This window comes from Acomys minous, assembly GCF_964271855.1.
Source record: "Acomys minous genome assembly, chromosome: 20".
NCBI lineage: Eukaryota > Metazoa > Chordata > Mammalia > Rodentia > Muridae > Acomys > Acomys minous.
The window spans coordinates 1,218,056-1,236,269 of record NC_140502.1 but is presented as its reverse complement, the minus strand read 5'-3'; the positions used below and the strand labels follow the sequence as shown (position 1 = coordinate 1,236,269).

At 36.3% G+C, this 18,214-nt stretch overlaps 1 protein-coding gene across 1 annotated transcript; it reads right to left on the bottom strand.

Annotated features, from left to right (window-relative positions):
• Positions 1 to 71: 71 nt before the first annotated feature.
• LOC311590826 (vomeronasal type-2 receptor 116-like) lies at positions 72 to 17,921 on the bottom strand (the record flags this gene model as incomplete). The annotated part of the gene is made up of 4 exons (XM_084770092.1): positions 72 to 967; positions 4,589 to 4,712; positions 14,772 to 14,999; positions 17,364 to 17,921. The coding sequence occupies 4 exons, from the start codon at positions 17,919 to 17,921 to the stop codon at positions 72 to 74; spliced, it is 1,806 nt and encodes a 601-aa protein (XP_084626218.1).
• Between the last annotated feature and the right edge of the window lie 293 nt (positions 17,922 to 18,214).

Here is an 18,214-nt window from a genome sequence, read left to right as displayed (position 1 = left end):
ACTGTATATTTGGTTTTTATTCAGAAGCATTATTTCTCAGTTGTAGTTCATGAAATATGAGTTAAGGAATATTATTTCTCTCTGACCTTTTGGATAGAATTTCTTTCTGGTCTTAACAAAATTATGTAGAACTTTGGAAGAAAGATGCATCCAAGCATCCCTGCAGTGGAAGCCAAAATGGAGAAGATCTCCATAGCAACCATGACCTTGCCCTTGGTGCAATGATATACAGGGATGAAGCTGACCCAGACACTGCAGAACACCAGCATGCTGAATGTCAGGTACTTGGCTTCATTGAAGGTGTCAGGCAGGTTTCTTGCCAGAAAAGCCACAGTAAGGCTTCCCATCGCCAGGCAGGCCAGGTATCCCAGGACAGAGTAGAATGCAGTAACTGAGCCCTTGTTGCACACAGTGATGATATGGCCATGCTCAGAGTGTGCATCAATATCAACAAATGGAGGAGAAGATCCTAGCCAAATTGCACAGAGAATTACTTGAAATAGGGAGCAAGTGGGAATGATATAGTTAGGTACCCCTGATATTAGGATATACTTCATCCTTCTTCTGGTGCCTGTGAGATTGAAAGCCAGAACTACAGTGATTGTTTTGGCCAGAACTGTGGAAATAGCCACAGTGAACACAATTCCAAATGTGATCTGCTGTAGGATGCAGGTAACAGTGTTTGGACGCCCAAGGAAGAGCAAGGAGCAGAGGAAACAGGACATGAGTGATACAAGTAAGAGGTAGCTGAGGGTTTTGTTATTGGCCTTTACTATAGGAGTGTTATGGTGCTTCATGAAGACCCCAAGAACCACAGCAGTGAATGCCGTGAAGCACAAGGCTACTAAGGCAAGAGCCATACCTAACGAATCTTCATAGCTCAGAAAGACCACAGCTTTGTCTATACAGTGGTTCTGCTCTAGGTTGGCATACTGCTCCTCTGGACACATCACACATTGATCCACGTCTGAAGGAGAAAAGGAGGCTTTATTAGTGGTGCTTCAGCATTTTACTGATAGGACATTAGAGAAGCATTGCAATATGCACATTTTAATACTGTTTATGTAATTCAAGAACAGTGTTGCACAGCAATGTTTTTATTTGATCACACTCACTCTCTTTAAAGAAAAAGCAATCATTTCTATGTTTATTGAATTTTGGTGATGATATAATTTATAATGTTTTCTGTAAGTACAATTTTCTACATTGTTCTTCATGTTATACTGAAATGACTTAGACTCTTGAGTTCAGGAAAGGTAAATTCATTAGTGACAGTGTACTTGAGTGCATTTAAAATAATAAATTCTGCATATTCATTGTCTCCTGAGGTTGTTGATTGTTTCATCACTGTTGCCTCTATGACAGAAGGAGACTCTGCCTTCTATTGGGACAAGACCTGTCATTAATTTTTGAGTTTCAATTCACAAGCCCAAACACACTAACATAAATGGAATGAGCAGGTTGTATGTGTGGTTTATTTTTGTGTGTGTGAATGTAGAATAAGAAATCTTATGAATCTGAGTTTCCTTGAAGTTATAAAGAGCATGTAGGAGTGAGAGTTGAATGACATATGAATATAAAGTTAATGATTGAAAACTGCAAAATATTAAATAACATTCTTCTCAGTGTATACTTATCTGGTCATAGGGACCAGGACTCCTGATATTTGTTAACAATGAAAGTAGAAAACTCTGTACTTACTGAGCACTAAAACTTTCATCTTGATTCCATTTTGTTTGGAATCATTCAACCCTTTCCTCCTCCCTTCTTTTAAACTCTTTGGGAACCAGTCTCTGTGAGTGGACTCAAGGGTGAAATGCACATGGAAAAACAACATGAGCAAGGTAACACAAGGATTTCAATAGTTGTAACCAACATTTTTTTTATTTTCCTATAGTACTTCATAAGTTGCAAGATCGATCCAGAATGGCAACTGAAATACATGTGTGTGAAATTCCACCCAGTCATTGGATAATTGCAAAGAGTAATAATGTGCTTCAAGCCATTTCATTATTTTTATCTAGAGGAATGTATTTAGGGATAGATATAATTATTAAATGTTTTTAAATACCTTATCTAGTTGGTTCAACTGTAAAGAGAATATAAATATTTCTCAGGAAACCAGAATTCAAATTCCAGTACTTTTGTCAGGTGTCTCAAAACTGCATGTAACTCTATCTACATGTGTTTTCATAGCCTCTCACCTGCGTCTGCACTTGTGACATGCATCCACCTTCCTCCAAAACATAAACCTAGTTAATGTGATAAGAATAATTTTTTTATAATTTTGTGGTATTTGTTAATGTAAATCACCTCTACTATTGCTTGTTTTTACATTTAAAACAATTTCATCACATGTAGTTTATTTTAGAGAATGTTGTATGTTGGAATGCATGTATGTAAGAAGCCATCTGCTAGGAGTTAGTTACCTACTCCTTCTACATGGATCCTGGGCATGAATTCAGTTCGTCAGCCTCAGTTTCAAGAGATTTAGATTCTAGGTCATCTCACCTTCCACTAGTTCCTTTTAAGAACTTTCATTTAATTATATATGATGACAGGCAAAATACTTGAAAAATTATCCATTGGCTATTTGCATTTTGTCATCTCTAAATGAATAATAATTTGACTAACACGTTGTGTGTAGGTGGTAATAATATTTTGAACTAAATTCTTTATGTATAAATTATTTTAAGCTATAACATTATTACATTAATTGGATGCAGCATATAAACTATTGATTACAAGAATCCTCATATTTCCTACATTATGTCTGAAGAATCATTCCCTCCCCCAGATACTTAGAATTACTTGACATCAGACATTTGAAAATTAGTCTTTGGATATTACAAAATATCATCCAACTCATTCTTAGATTCTCATAATTATAAGAGAAATATTTTCCCTCTATTAATATAACAGAGAACTTGTATTTGGTACACAACAGTGACATGAAAGGATCTAGCAATCTTGTATGTATGTGGTGTGCACAAATCATGTAGGGGCACATACACACATGCAAAGAGAATAAATAAACATTTAAAAAAATCTGTGATTAGAATCTAATCTACATAGAATTTTACTTTTTAAAGCTATTTTATTAATTTATTCATATTATGTCTCAATTGTTATCCTATCCCTGTATCCTTCCATTCCTCCCACACCTCCCATTTTCCCCCAATTCTCCTCCCCTATGACTGTGACAGAGGGGGACCTCTTCCCCCTGTATATGCTCATACGGTATCAAGTCTCTTCTTGGTAGCCTGCTACCCTTCCTTTGAGTGCCACCTGGCTTCCTCATGCAGGGGACGTGGTCAAATATGGGGCACCAGAGTGCATGTGAAAGTCAGACCCCACTCTCCACCCAATCCAAGTGGATCAAAGACCTCAACATAAAACCAGAGACACTAAGTCACTTAGAAGAAAAAGTGAGGAGGATCCTGAACACATTGGCACAGGAGACAACTTCATGAACAGAAAACCAACGGCCCAGGCCTTAAGGTCAACAATTAATAAATGGAACCTCATGAGACTGAGAAGCTTCTGTAAGGCAGGAGACACTGTCAACAGCCTACAGACTGGGAAAAGATCTTCACCAACCCTACATCTGACAAAGGTTTAATTTCCAAAATATATAAAGAACTCATGAAATTAAACACAACCAAACCAAATAACCCAATTGAGAAATGGGGCTCAGAACTAAACAGAGAATTCTCAATGGAGGAGTATTGAATGGCTGAGAAACACTTAAAGAAATGCTCAACCTCCTTAATCATCAGGGAAATGCAAATCAAAACAACTCTGAGATTCCATCTTACAACCATCAGAATGGCTAAGATCAAAAATTCAAGTGACACCACATGCTGGCAATGATGTGGAGAGAGAGGAACACTCCTTCATTGCTGGTGGGAATGCAAACTTGTCCAGCCACTTTGGAAATCTATCTCATGCTATACCAGATAATTGGGAATAGGGCTTCCTCAAGACCCAGCTATTTCACACCTTGGAATATACCCAGAAGCTGCTCTCGCACACAAAATTAAAATTTGTTCACCCATGCTCATAGCAGACTTATTCTTAATATCCAGGTGATGGAAACAGCCTAAGTGTCCCTCAGCAGAAGAATGGATAAAGAAATTGTGGAGCGTTTACACTATGGAAAACTACTCAGCTATTAAAAACAAGGAATTCCCGAAATTTGTGGACAAATGGATTGAACTAGAAATGATCATAATGAGTGAGTTAACCCAGAAGCAGAAAGAGTCAAATGGTATATACATAGAGTTTTAGAAGAGATAAATCATTAAGAAAATCTATAAAATTCATGCAACTGAAGTTTGATTATCAAAATCTTTCTTTGAGAAAATGTGATCCTCTGTCAATTGAAAATGGGTCACAGTGTCCATAAACACATAAGGTTTTATTATTTGCTGTTGTTCAGGAAATTGTTAATATTTGTATTTCTATAAAGACCTACTTAAGAAAGTTGTATATATTATTTGTATCTTTTTTTTCACAAGTTAAGTATCTCAAAGTGGGTAGAAGATGATGATAAACGTGAAGGTTTCTGCACAGCACCAACACTCACTTGTTTCATTAGAAATTTCATTTTCTGGGCATGGGCTGCATTCAAAACAGCAGGTGGCTATTCCCTCTTTCCATAATTTTCTGAATCCAGGACCACAGTCAGAACTACACACAGAGGGCAATATCTGAGAAAAATAGACACATGCTTATATCAGATTTTTAACCTAATTCTTCCATATATATTATATTAGCTTGTTGAGTTATAAATGATCTTATTCTATAAACAAGAACTGATGGAGCACATGTCACTTAGCACATTGTATAGTGTCAAGCACATAAATATATGGAAACAAAATTGATCAAAAATTGAATTGCTAACCAATTTCTAGAAAAGTAGTAACAAGAATTGATGGTGTGCTGTATACCAACACTACAGAACTTCAACCAGATTTTTCTAGCTAATGATTGTCAACCTGACACCAGTAAAAAGACAGAGAAAAATTTACTGAGAAATTATGTCCAGCAGACTAGACTACCTATATTTGTGTGGCATTTCATTCTATGGTGATTACATATGCGTGACCATCCCACTGTGGGAAGTGTTCTTGCTAGACAGTGTTCAATGAGAAATCTAGCAGAACAAGTCAGTATGCAGAGCTTTTTCAGGGTCTAGATTTAGTTCCAATCCACAGATGCCTGCCTTGTCTTCCCTTGACAATCATGGGTGAGACAAATCAACTTTTTCTTCCCTTTGCTTAGGGTCAGTATTTAATCACATCAACAGATTAGGAGTGTAAGACTAAGAGACTCATGCACCCAGGAAAATTTGTCCTAGAATCTCAGAAACCAAACATGACCTCCAATAATCTGACAATGTAAACTTTGATAAACTGAGTGTAAAGAGAAAAAGAGATGAGTGGGCAAATCCTTGTTTATTTGTGGTGAGAAAGTGCTGAATTTTTGTGTATTGAGCTGTAGGGTGGAGTGTTTCCTGAGGTCAACAGGCTCCACAGGGCCTGTGAATATGGGAACACTTGAATAAAGATTGTTTAATTTAATTTGAAGAAATTTAAGTTAAAATAAAATATTCAACTTGAAGGTCATTTGCATGGCAATGAACATGGAAATTGGGGACTGCATGGATAATTGGTCCGTTTCTTCATTCCCAGTTTGGTTACTTTGCTCTATAGTTGAGTTGAATTTTGTGATGGATCAACCCTATTGATATATGTATGTTGAGTCATGCTTTTATTCCAGGAATGAAGTCATGTTCTGCTAAGAGAGTGATCTTTCTCTTTTGTTGCTGAGTTCTTTTGGTAGGTGTTTAGTCAAGAATTATTCCATACATAACCAATGTAGAGATTATTTTCTAATAGTTTCTATTACACTTCACAGCAATGCATTTCCACTACTCTTATGGAACTGTTCTCTTCATGTATGTGAATGAGTTTCTGATTTCCCCATGGAGGCCACAAACCTGTCTTTCTCATAAGCAATTTTTATTGCCTTTGTGTTTCCATTAAATAATGTGACTACTACAATTCTGTTATTTGTTATAATTATTTGTTAATTATTTCTACATGTTGTTACTGCGATATTGATTCCCTTTTAATGATGTTTTTCTTTCTGTCCTTCTAGTGTTGTCTTCATGTAACATTGACAACTTATGTTCATCTTACTTATAATTATGAATTAGTTCTTAAAGTATCATTTACAGTTCTGTTTCAGGGCACATGAATTTCTGTAATTGTGTTCACTATTGAACTTTGGTCTATTTCCTTCTGAGATATCAATATACTGTGTATAGTAGTTAGCCTTGACAGTTACATTTCTAAATTTTGACACACATAACAGTTACTCTCTACCTTTTAGAGCCTCTCTAGTGGTATCTGCAATTCTTCATGTGCTGCTATTCTATGAATGGAGCATTATGTAGAAGAATTCCATATTCTCTTCTTGGTTCAAAGCAAATTTAAATAATATATATCAAGTTCTGGCTCAGTTTTTGCAGTGATGTATACCTTTAATCCTAGCACTCAGGGAGGCAGATGCAGGGCAATTGCTGTGACTCTGAGACCAGTCTGCTCTATTAAGTGAGCCCTGGAATGCCAAGGCTACACAGAGAAACCCTATCAAGAAAAACAAAACTAAACAAGGAAACAAAGAAACAACAACCAAAAACAAAGTTGGATCATTTCTGATGTTGAGAGTTTAGTACTTAACAAGTGCTCTCTCTGTATAGCCACAGATCATGTTTTATTTAAGAAATTTAAAGCTACATTTTACTGGATATAATGTAGATGCCTTTAGTCTGTCCTTTTTCTCTTATTGTGCCGATGTTTTGTAAAATTGACCTGTTCATTGTATGCCCTTTGTATCCTCTGTATTTCATTCTTCTTTATTGTTTTATCGTCATCATACTTTGAGAATTCTAATTCATATGTCTTGTCTTCAAGTCTTTGCATCCAGTATTCTCTTGGTGAGAATACTGATGTTTTTATATGATTTATTATGTTGTTCCCTTACATATTTTAGTTTGATTATTTAACAACTTTTTGTATCTTCCCTGCCTTCTTGTTTCAACTCTTCACTCAGTGGTTTTTGTATCCAAGTTTTCAAGATGTCATTGCATGCTCCCAGATGTGATTTGTGTTCTTGATTATTTGGGAACTCTCTTAAAATTATTATATTTTCCATTATATACTTTAAAATTTGCCTCATGGGTATCTTAAAAGGATTCAATATAGCATGTTATCTTGCCCAAATCTAATTAAAAATAAACTGATGCCCAAGGAATTAATGATTCAAAGACATATATTTCACCAGTGGTACAGATGTAGTTGAAATATATACATCCATGTAGGATGAAGCTCAGTTATGAGCACTCATACAATTAGGTGTTTTCTTTAATGCCGAGTTACAAAAACATTAAATATTGTTTTTTCAAATTCAATATCATTTATTCAAATTAGATTCTGAATGTTGCTACTCACTTGTATCTTCATGTTTTCATGCTCTTTCTTTCCCCTATTTCACTCCCCTAGACCTCTGACAACAGGGGACTTCCTTCCTCACCATATGGCTACAGCATTAAGGTCTTATCCTGGTACCTTCTTCTCCTTCTTCTGTTTTCCAAAGGACCTCCCATCAAGGGGAAGTGATCAATTATGGGGAAATACAGTTTACATCAGAGGCAGTGTCTACTGTACACACACTGTGAGAGAATGAGCAGTCCAATTTCCAATTCTTCCATACCACTCTCTGTGCTCTACCCAGTGTCCAGCAGCAAGGCCCAGCATCTGTGCTCAACCATCACTGGGTGGATCCTATCATAGGACATTAAATTTGAGTTGACATCATCCTATAAGTGAATATACACCCTGCCTGAATTTCTGTATCTCTGTTACCAAACATTGGAAGATCATTTTTAGTTCCATACATTTTCCTGGAAATTTCAAGATTTCCTTGTTTTTAGAAGCTGAGTAGGATTCCAGTGTGTAAATGTACCTCAGTTTCTTTATACAATCTTTGTTTGAGGGGCATCTAGGTTGTTTCCAGATTCTGGTTGTTTTAAACATAGTTGAGCAAATGTCTTTGTTGTATAATTGAGCATTTTCAATATATGCCCAGGAGTGGGATAGCAGTCTTTAAGTATCACTATTCTCAATTATCTGAGAAAGTCCCAGATTGATTTCTACAGTGGTTGTGCAAGTTTACACTTCCACCAGCAATGGAAGAGTGTATCCCTTTCCACACATTCTAGACAGCAATTGCTGCCATTTGAGTCTTTTATTTTAGCCATGGTGGTGGGTGTAAGAGGGAATGTCAGAAGTGATTTAATTTACTTCTCACTGAGGACTAAGAACACTGAGCATTTTGAAGTGTTTCTCAGTGTTTCATGTGGAAAAATATAGAATACCTAAGACAATCCTGTACAATAAAAGATCCTCCAGAGGAAACTCCATACCTGATCTCAAGTAGTACTATAGAGCAACAATAATTAAAACAGCATGTTACTGGCATCGCAATATGATGGTTGATCAATGGTATTGAATTGAAGATCCAGAAATAAATCCACACACATATGGACATTTGATTTTTGACACAGAAGTCTAATCTATTCAATGGAGAAAGATAGTATCTTCAACAAGTGTTTCTGGTCTAACAGGATATTTACATGGAGAAAATGCAAGCACACCCATATGTATCACCATGCACAAAACCCAAATCCAAGTGGATTAGAGTTCACCATAAAACCAGAGACAATAAATCTGTTAGAACAAAAATAGGAAAGAGCCTGGAACTCGTTGGCCCAGGAGACAACTTCCTGAACAGAAATCCAACAGCCCAGGCCATAAAGTCAACAATTAATAAATGGGACTTCATGAGGCTGAGAAGCTTCTGTATGGCAGAAGATACTGTCAACAGAACAAAGTGACAGCATACAAATGAGAAAAGATCTTCACCAACTCTACTTCTGACAAAGGACTAATATCCACAATATATAAATAGTTCAAGAAATGAACACCACCAAAACAAATAATCCAATTAAGAAATGGATCTCAGAACTAAACGGAGAATTCTCAAAAGATGAATATTGAATGGCTGAGAAATGCTTAACATCCTTAGTCAACAGAGAAATGCTAATCAAAACTATGTTGAGATTCCATCTTACACCCATTAGAATGGACAAGATCAAAAACCCAATTGACAGCACATGTAGGCAAGTATGTGGAGAAAGGGGGCACTCCATAATTGCTGGCAAAAGTGCAAACTTGTACAACCATTTTGGAGATCAATCTGGCGCTTTTTCAGAATACTGGGAATAGGACTCCCTTAAGACCCAGCTATACCACTCCTTGAAATATACCCAGAAGTTATTGCACCACACAATAAGGACATATATTCAACCATGTTGATAGCAGCTTTATTTGTAATAGCCAGAACCTGGAAACAACCTAAATGTTGTTCAATCAAAGAAAAGATAAAGAAACTGTGGTACATTTACACTATTGAATAATACTCTGCTAGTAAAAACAAGAAAATCCTGAAAATTGTGGCCAAATGGATGGAAATAGAAATGATCATATTGAGTGAGTTAACACAGACTCAGAAAGACTCACATGGTATATACACACATATAATTGGACACCAGCCCAACAAGGATGTCCTCTGAAAGTCTTAACTTACCATGAGACTGGGATAGATGCGGGGACAACTTATTGGGATTCTAGGTGAGAGAAGTACATGAGAATAGGGAAATAGAAAGATCCACAGAGTTCTAAGAATCTACAAGAAGCACATCATGATTATCCAATCTAGACCCAGGCTGTCTTCTTAAACTACTGCACCAAGCAAAGACAACATATATAGTAAAATCAGATATAGGCAAGGGACAGGTCATTATCCTCAGTCATGTGGGAGTGAGGACTGACTCTGATATGAACTCTGGAACCCCATATTTGACCATTTCTCATTGGTGAGGAGGCCTGTAGTACTCAGAGAAAGAATAGTAGGCTACCAATAAAAGACTTGATAGGCTGTGACCGTATGATGGGGGAGGAGGTCTCCTTCTGTCTGTGAAAGAGGGAGGGATGGAGGAATGGGAGGAGAGAAGCAATGAGATAATATTGTGATATAATCTGAATAATTTAATAATAATAAAAATGAAATAAAGATTTTTATGACCAGGGATTATTAGGTTCTTTATTTTGATGTTGATTGTGGTAATGTGTTTGTCTGGATTTGTTTTGCTAAAGTGAAGTTATCTATTTCCTCTGTTTTGCTTAGTTTAGTTAGCCTCTGGGTTGGAGTTTTCCTCTTAGCATCTTCATTAGGCATGGATTTTTGATAGGTATCATTTAAGTTTATTTTTTCATGAATTACCTAATTTTCTTCATCCATTGTTCAGAAAATTTTGCTGTGCATAGTCATCTGGACTGACATGTCTAGACTATTAGTGTTTTCAAGATCTCTGTCCAGGCCCTTCTGGCTTTTATGGCCTCTGCTGAAAACTCAGATTTGATTCTGGTAGGTTTGAAATTATAGGTTACTTATGCTTATTCCCTTGGTGCTTTTAATGTTTTTCTGTGCATTTTGTGTTTTGATTATTATGTGGCAACAGAATTTTTTTTTTATAGTCTACCATCTAAGGTGTACTGTAAGCCTCTTGTATGCTTATAAGCATCTCCTTCTTCAAATTGCCAAAGTTTTCTTCTGTTATTTTGTTGAAAATATTATCCTGGGCCTTGATCTTTGCATCTTATCTTTCCTCAATTCCTCTTCTTCTTAGTTTTTATGCTCTACTTGATTCCTTGACTGTTTTATGTCAGGAACATTTTCTCTAATGGTTCCATCAATTTATTCTATTATATCTTCTACACCTGAGATTCTTACTTCCCTGTCTTGTATTGTGTGTGGCTGCTTGCCTCTGCAGGTTCTGTTTTCCTCTCTAACTTCTCTTTCCAAGATTTCTTCAGATTGTGCTTTTATTATTGTTTCCATTTTCATCTTCAAGTCCTGAACTGTTTTATTGATTTCCTTCAACTGAATGTTTGCGTTTTCTTGCATTTCTTCCAATGATTTCTTAATTTCCTCTCTACTGGCCTCTATCTGGGCCTCTCTAACTTCCTCAAATTGTTTGGCTCTATCATCCTGTATTTTTCTCATTAATTATATATTTTTCCTCCATTATTATCTTCATTATGAAGGATTAGAGGACATTTTCTTTGCTCCAGTTGTTGGAGAGTTTCCAGATCTGATGGTTTTTATATAACTTTGTTTTGGAGGTGCCATTTTATTTTGGCGTTTATCATTTGTTTTGTCCTGCTGGCCTTTAGTTATCTTGCTGTCTCTGATGTGTGGTTGTGGTTTCTGTTGTCCTTTTTTGACTGTTGATTTTCTTGATTTGAATAATGCCTTTCCACCTTATAGTTACTTTTCTGTTTTGTTAATTTTCGTGAAGAACTAACTCTTTTTTTTATTCTATGAATTGTTCTCTTTGTTTCTAATTTATTAATTTCATCCACAAGTTTGATTGTTTCCAGCCATCTACTCCTTTTGGGTATTTCTCATTCATTTTTTCCTAGCACTTCCAGATGTCTCTTTAAGTTGCTTGTATGAGCTGTTTCCAATCTCTTTATGAAGGCACTTACTTTCTGCTTAGCAATGCTTTCAATGTGTCCCATGAATTTGAGTATGTTGTACCTTCATTTTCATTGAATTTTTGAAATCCATAATTTCTTTCTTTATTGCTTCCCTGACCCAGTTGTCATTCCGTAGAGAGTTTTTCAGTTTCCATGTGCATGTAGGCATTTTGTAATCTCTGTTGTGGTTCTGGTGCAGCTTTATTTGATGATATTCTGATAGTATTAAATGTATTATTTCAATCTTCTTGTATTGGTTGAGGCTTGCTTTGTGACCTATTATTTGACCACTTACGAAGAAGGTTCCACGAGGTGCTGGAAGAAGGTATAATCATTTGTGTTTGGATGGACATTCTCTAGATATCTGTTAGGTCCATTTGATACATGACATCTGTTAGTATAATTATTTCTCAGTTTAGCTTGTGTTTCATTTACTTATCCATTGGTTAATGGGTGGGGAGTGTTTAAGTCCCCACTATTAGTTTGTGGTTTAAGCTTTATTATTGTTTCATTTACTAATGTAGGTGCACTTGTATTTGGGGCATAGATGATCAGAATTGTAACTTCATCTTGGTTGAATTTTCCTTTGATGAGTATGAGGTGTGCTTCTTCATCTCTTTTTACTAATTTTGTTTGAAAGTCTATTTTATTAGATATTAGAATAGTTACTTCAACTTGTTTCTTCTGTTTTTTTGCTTAGAAGAACATTTTACAACCTTTTACCATAAGATAATTGCTATATTTGTGTCTGAGTTGCATTTCTTGAATGCAGAAGAATGTTGGGTCTGCTTTATTCATCAATTCTGTTAGTCTATTTTTTTTTATTGAAGAATATCGACCATTGACATTTAAATATTTTTATGACTAGTGAATGTTAGGTTCTATATTTTGGTTTAGGTTGTGATAGGTGGTGTGACTGTCTGGTTTTGTTTTTTCTGAAGTGAAGTTATCTATTGCCTATGTTTTCCTTGGTTTAGTTAGCCTCCTTGGTTTGGAGTTTTCGTCTTATCATCTTCTGTAGGGCTGGATTTTTGGATAGGTACTGTTTAAGTCTATTTTTGTCATGAAATATTTAATTTTCTTCATCCATGGTTATTAATAATTTTGCTGGCAATATTAATCTAACTAATCTCTAGAGTATTAGGGTTTGCTAGACCTCTTACCAGGCCTTTTTGGCTTTTAAGGCCTCTGCTGAAAAGTCAGATGTGTTTACTCCCAGACACAGAGTCTGAGATATAATGTATAGATTGAGGACTCAGGCAGACATCCAGTCTCTGGGGCCTGAGAACACCCGCACAGGGAAACAGCAATGTCTTTGTGGACTAGTTTATGTGGCCTGAGGCCAGACCCACCATGTTCCAGACAGTGTGGACCCATCTCACCCAGGATACTCCATCTTTGATGTTCTGAATCTCTCAACCCAGTCCCTTGGCTCAGTCTCTCTGATCAGAGAACATGATCTGTGCTGCCATCTTGGATCCTCTTATAATTATTAATTTGTTGCTTAATATGACATTGAACATTCTTTCATTTAAGTCTATAACATTAGAGTTATGTTATTCCTTTCCATATCTTCATATTTTTGTTTATTTTTCTACATTGGGATATGTATATGGGTAGCAGAGCATTGTTTATATTGTTTTGATTTCTGTGTGCTCTTCCCGTGGTTCCTTATGTAATATTCTACTAAGATGTGGTTATAACAAACATGAGTTTTCATTTCTTCTTACAGAATTGATTTGTATTTCAGTAGTTACACCTTCAGCTCATATGTTCTTTTCACTTAATAGACTTTTCTAATCACACTGAAGAGAATAATTTACTATAAGTTTTATATTTTCTGAATAATATGACATATCATTTGATAACAAAATTGAAGACATTCCTGAAATTAAATCTTTTAAAATTCAATGACTTTTGAACTTGGGTAATTTCCAGTAAATAAGTTAACATCACCCACATCACAATTCGTAGCTGTAATATACACTTCACATATCCTGTGAAAATTCTTTTGTTAAAGCCACATTTGTATTCCTATCTATCTACCCCATATAGAGAATTAAAAATGAAATCCCATTATTGATTAGAATGAAATATACCATAATTCAGGTGGTTATACAAGATTCTTTTGGTGAAAACTTTCTTCTCTAGTGTATCACTCAGGGCTGGAGAGATGGCACATTGTCAGTAATAATTATTGCTCAAGAAGAATACCCAAGCTTGACTTTGAAAATCCAATTTTTTGTCAGAAATCCATTTTAAGTTCCCAGGAACCTGAATCACTTCTTAGAAGTCATATGCAGTACATGTGCCAGTATTGCATAGATATATATACAGATGCACCATTCATAAACACGTTAAAGAAAAAAATTAGTTGAATAAAAACCAAGGTTATAAATATTAGAAAATCTAACATGGTTTATGAAAATTTAAGTTCATATATAGAAGCACTTAGAATTTAGAAACTCAATCTAAAAACGTTTGAACAGTATCACATAATAAAATGAATGATTTTTTCTTTACTCCATCTTTACAATAACATCAATATCTTTGAAATCTGTGCCAGAGGTCCAATAGAAGTAGAAAAATCACTGTGTTGTAATAAGACTAGAACCAACAAACACTTCCTCACTTTAGAGCAAGTAATATAAAACAGTAGTAAAACACAGTGTTATAGTTATATTAAAAAGCAGAAAAAGAGACTGGGCAGAGGTAGCACACACCTTTAATCCCAGCACTCAGGGGGCAAAGGCAGGTGGATCGCTGTGAGTTCAAGGCCAGCCTGATCTACAAAGCTAGTCTAAGACAGGCAAGGCTACACAGAGAAGTCAGTCTTGAAAAACCAAAACAAACCAACCAACCAAACAACAAACAAACAAACAAACAAAAAATCAGAAACAGATCTAATTTGATAAGTGTACCTGTATGGTAATGGAATGTTCAACAAAATAATAAATGTACTACATCAAAAGAAAAATATAAGAAACAAAGTATAAGAGGACAACTTTTGATCCGTTATCTGACATTAATTTAGAATGTGCACACATGACACTGTTTACTGGTGAGCCAGGTAAATCAGTACAATCAGTTTAAACTTACCTTTGTACTTCCTGTAGCCCACTCCATCATCTCTGCCGATAAGTGGAGCTGTTGACCATGTGGAAAATATGGGCTGAAACTTCCAATCTTCACCTTGATCCCAAGACCTTGTTGGAAATTGAAAATATAGAAAATGTCACATTCCTCCTGCAGTTTTTCTCTTTGGTTCATATATACTCTGCCACCAACTGGATTTGTGAAGTGGATATTTCTCAGAATGTCATACAGCTGAAATAGAAATAGCATACTGTAGTGCATAATCCCTTTATTGAAGACAGACAGTGTAATCTGACATTATCTTAAAGGTAATTTCAATGAACATATCCAGGAACAAAATCTCAGTGACAGCAACTGGATGAATAAAATTACCATCTCTGTGACAATCTGGAGACCTAAGACATGGAGGCCTTCTGGGAGCATATGGGAGTGAGTCTAAGTGAGAGTCCTAGTAGCAAGGGTCATGGAGACTACACAGAACTCTGTGGAGGGAGAGGAACACTAACCAAACCAAAAACTTCAGCCCAAAATTTACCCTGTCTATGTGAAATGCAAGGATAAAAATAGCAGTGAGATTGAGGGATGTCCAAAACATGCTGGACCAATGGGAGACACACCCCATTGGAGAAAGCCAGACCCTTATACTATTAATGACATTCTGCCATGCTTGCCCATGGGAGCCTACCAAAGCTGTTTTCTGAGCCCCTACACCCAGAAGTGGATGGAAACAGATGCTGAGATTCACAGCCAAACACAGGGCGAAATGTATGATGTCTAGTGGAAAATTTGGGAGGAAAGAAAGAAGTATCTGGGAGTACCAGAGCTCCACAAGTAGGCCAAAATAGATAGCTAACCAGGGCCCAGAGTGGCTGTGGAGATTGAAACACACACTAAGGATCATGTATAGGCTGGGCCTAGGTCCTCCACACAGATAAAGCCAATGGGCACCTTAGATTTATATGTGCCCCATGATAAAGAGAGAGCAAGATGTCTCAGATTAGGACTCAGTTTTATCTCTATGATCACTAGAAGCTAGTGGAGTTGCCTTACCTGGCCACAGGGAAGAGGAAATGCTCAGCCCTGATGCAACTTGATGAACTTGAGTAAGTGGGTAAGATAGATCCTCTTTTCTGAGGAGTAGGTAGTGGGGATGGATATAAAGTGTGACTAGGAGGATCTGAGAGAAAAGCCTATCCTCAGGATATAGAGAATAAAGAAACAAATTTAAAAATTATCAATATGTTACTAGAGTTTTATAGCTCTCAAGAGCATACTACAAAACACAGAGACATACTTGCAGAACCAAACAAGTTATGTAGTATGACCACACACACACACATACACACTGACACACAGACACACAGACACACACACACACACACACACACACACACACACACTCCTACACAGAGATGTTTCTTAATCATAAAGAATATACACACAGTGCAGGAACAGAATTATTTATGCACAAATACACATACATGCCCCCAAACTTATAAAAAAGACAAGCACAGACAAGGAGAAATATACAGAAGGAGAAGAATACAAAGCACATTCATAGATAATCCCATATATTTCCTGACAGGGACTCGGGAGACAAACAGATAAATACACCCACATGAGTTACATTGACAGACAGATAAATTTACCATCGCATACAACATACACAGACAGGAAGATAAATCCAGATATACATAAAGTCACACACACACACACACACACACACACACACACACACACACACACACACACACAAAGCAACACAGATTACCTTCATGCAAGCACATTGACAGACACACAAAAACCCAGTCACCTCACAACACATTTACTGACAAATACACACAGAAAGATAAAGACAGACACAAACACACATACAGTAAGATACTGCTACATTAAAAAATTTATATTCACTTCCACAGATAATTGGAAAGATAGGCATGTGAAATAAAAACATGTATACACAGCAATAGCAACACAAATGTGCAAAGTGATGCACAGCAACAGAAAAAACATACACATATACAAAGTGATAAGTATAATTTTTCACATGTGAACAAACATGTATGTATTCAATTAAATTCCAGCACTGTTTCCTTGGTTGTTACTCTCACAAACCCAAATAAAGATACTAGTACATACAGTGGTTGCTGAATCAGTTTTAAAAACCTTGGGAAAACCATGTGTACAGCTATTATAACATATTCGACAATTAATGAAGAAGGGATTATCCTCTCATCATGGAGAGGGTTAATTTGCAAACACGGATTATACTTCCAGTTTTGAACCAGTGTGATGATATTAAGGATCTTTGTATCAAAGTCAATAGGCATCATAGACAAAATTCCATACCACACTACTACTTTTACATTTTGCAATTTTACTTGTATTTCTTGTCTTTTTTCTTTAAATAATTTATTCAGATGATATCGCAATTGTTATCTCCTCACTTGTATCTTCCCATTACCCCTTTCTCCCTCTTTCACCCTACATAGCTTTATATTTAATTTCTACTGCACTCACATGGCACCTCTGAGTGTGTCTTATAAAAGTATGTCTTTGATGGCATCAAATATTATACAACAGAAGAAACAGTACCTTAAAACACTGATGATTGTAGTTGTTCCATGCACTTATTTCACGATGAACTGTGTACTGAAATAACCACTCATGACTGGTATGGGCAAAGGCATACACAGCATTGTATATGTCATAACTGCTACCACTAAAGGCCATGTCAAAAGTGTGTTCCATTAGCCACTGCAATGTGGCATTGGATGAGCAGTTCTTTGTTATGTTACAGTTAGATGCCAAGGCTTCACAGTAAAAGTCCATCCACTCTAGTCTTGCCAGGTATTTGTCAGAGTATTTGATAGGGTTCAGTGTCTGGACAAAATTTTTGAAACCTGAAATGTCCGGATGATGGTGTTCAAAACTAAGAGTCCCATGAAAAGAGTCCAGTGTGTAGTCCCTCTTACTCATAATGGCATCCCACTGAGAGGTGGTAATCCATATTCTCTTTATACCTAGAGATTCCCACCTTCTTACACTCAAAGCCAGTGTATACTCTATGTCACCATAAACGATGACAACATTTGTGGTAGATGTCATGATTTGGTTGTAATACACTTCTGCTCTTGACATGTATAACTCCATGTTGACTGGGATCATGTTCACAAAGGCAAAGCAGACTGTGTTTGTTTCCATCTCTCTCCTCAAATATGAGAGAAATTGTATGCTTTGATCATTGTCTGAGATGACTAGCCCAACCCAGTTCCATTTGAAATGAAGTATGAAGGATACTATGGCCAGGGCTAAAGATATGTCCTTAGAGGTCATCTGATATAGAAGAGGAAATTGTTCTTGGTCACTTAGGACAGGATGGAAAGGTCCAAATGTAAGAAGAAAGACCTAGGACACAGGTAGCAGCATGAGGCAGCATGAATATG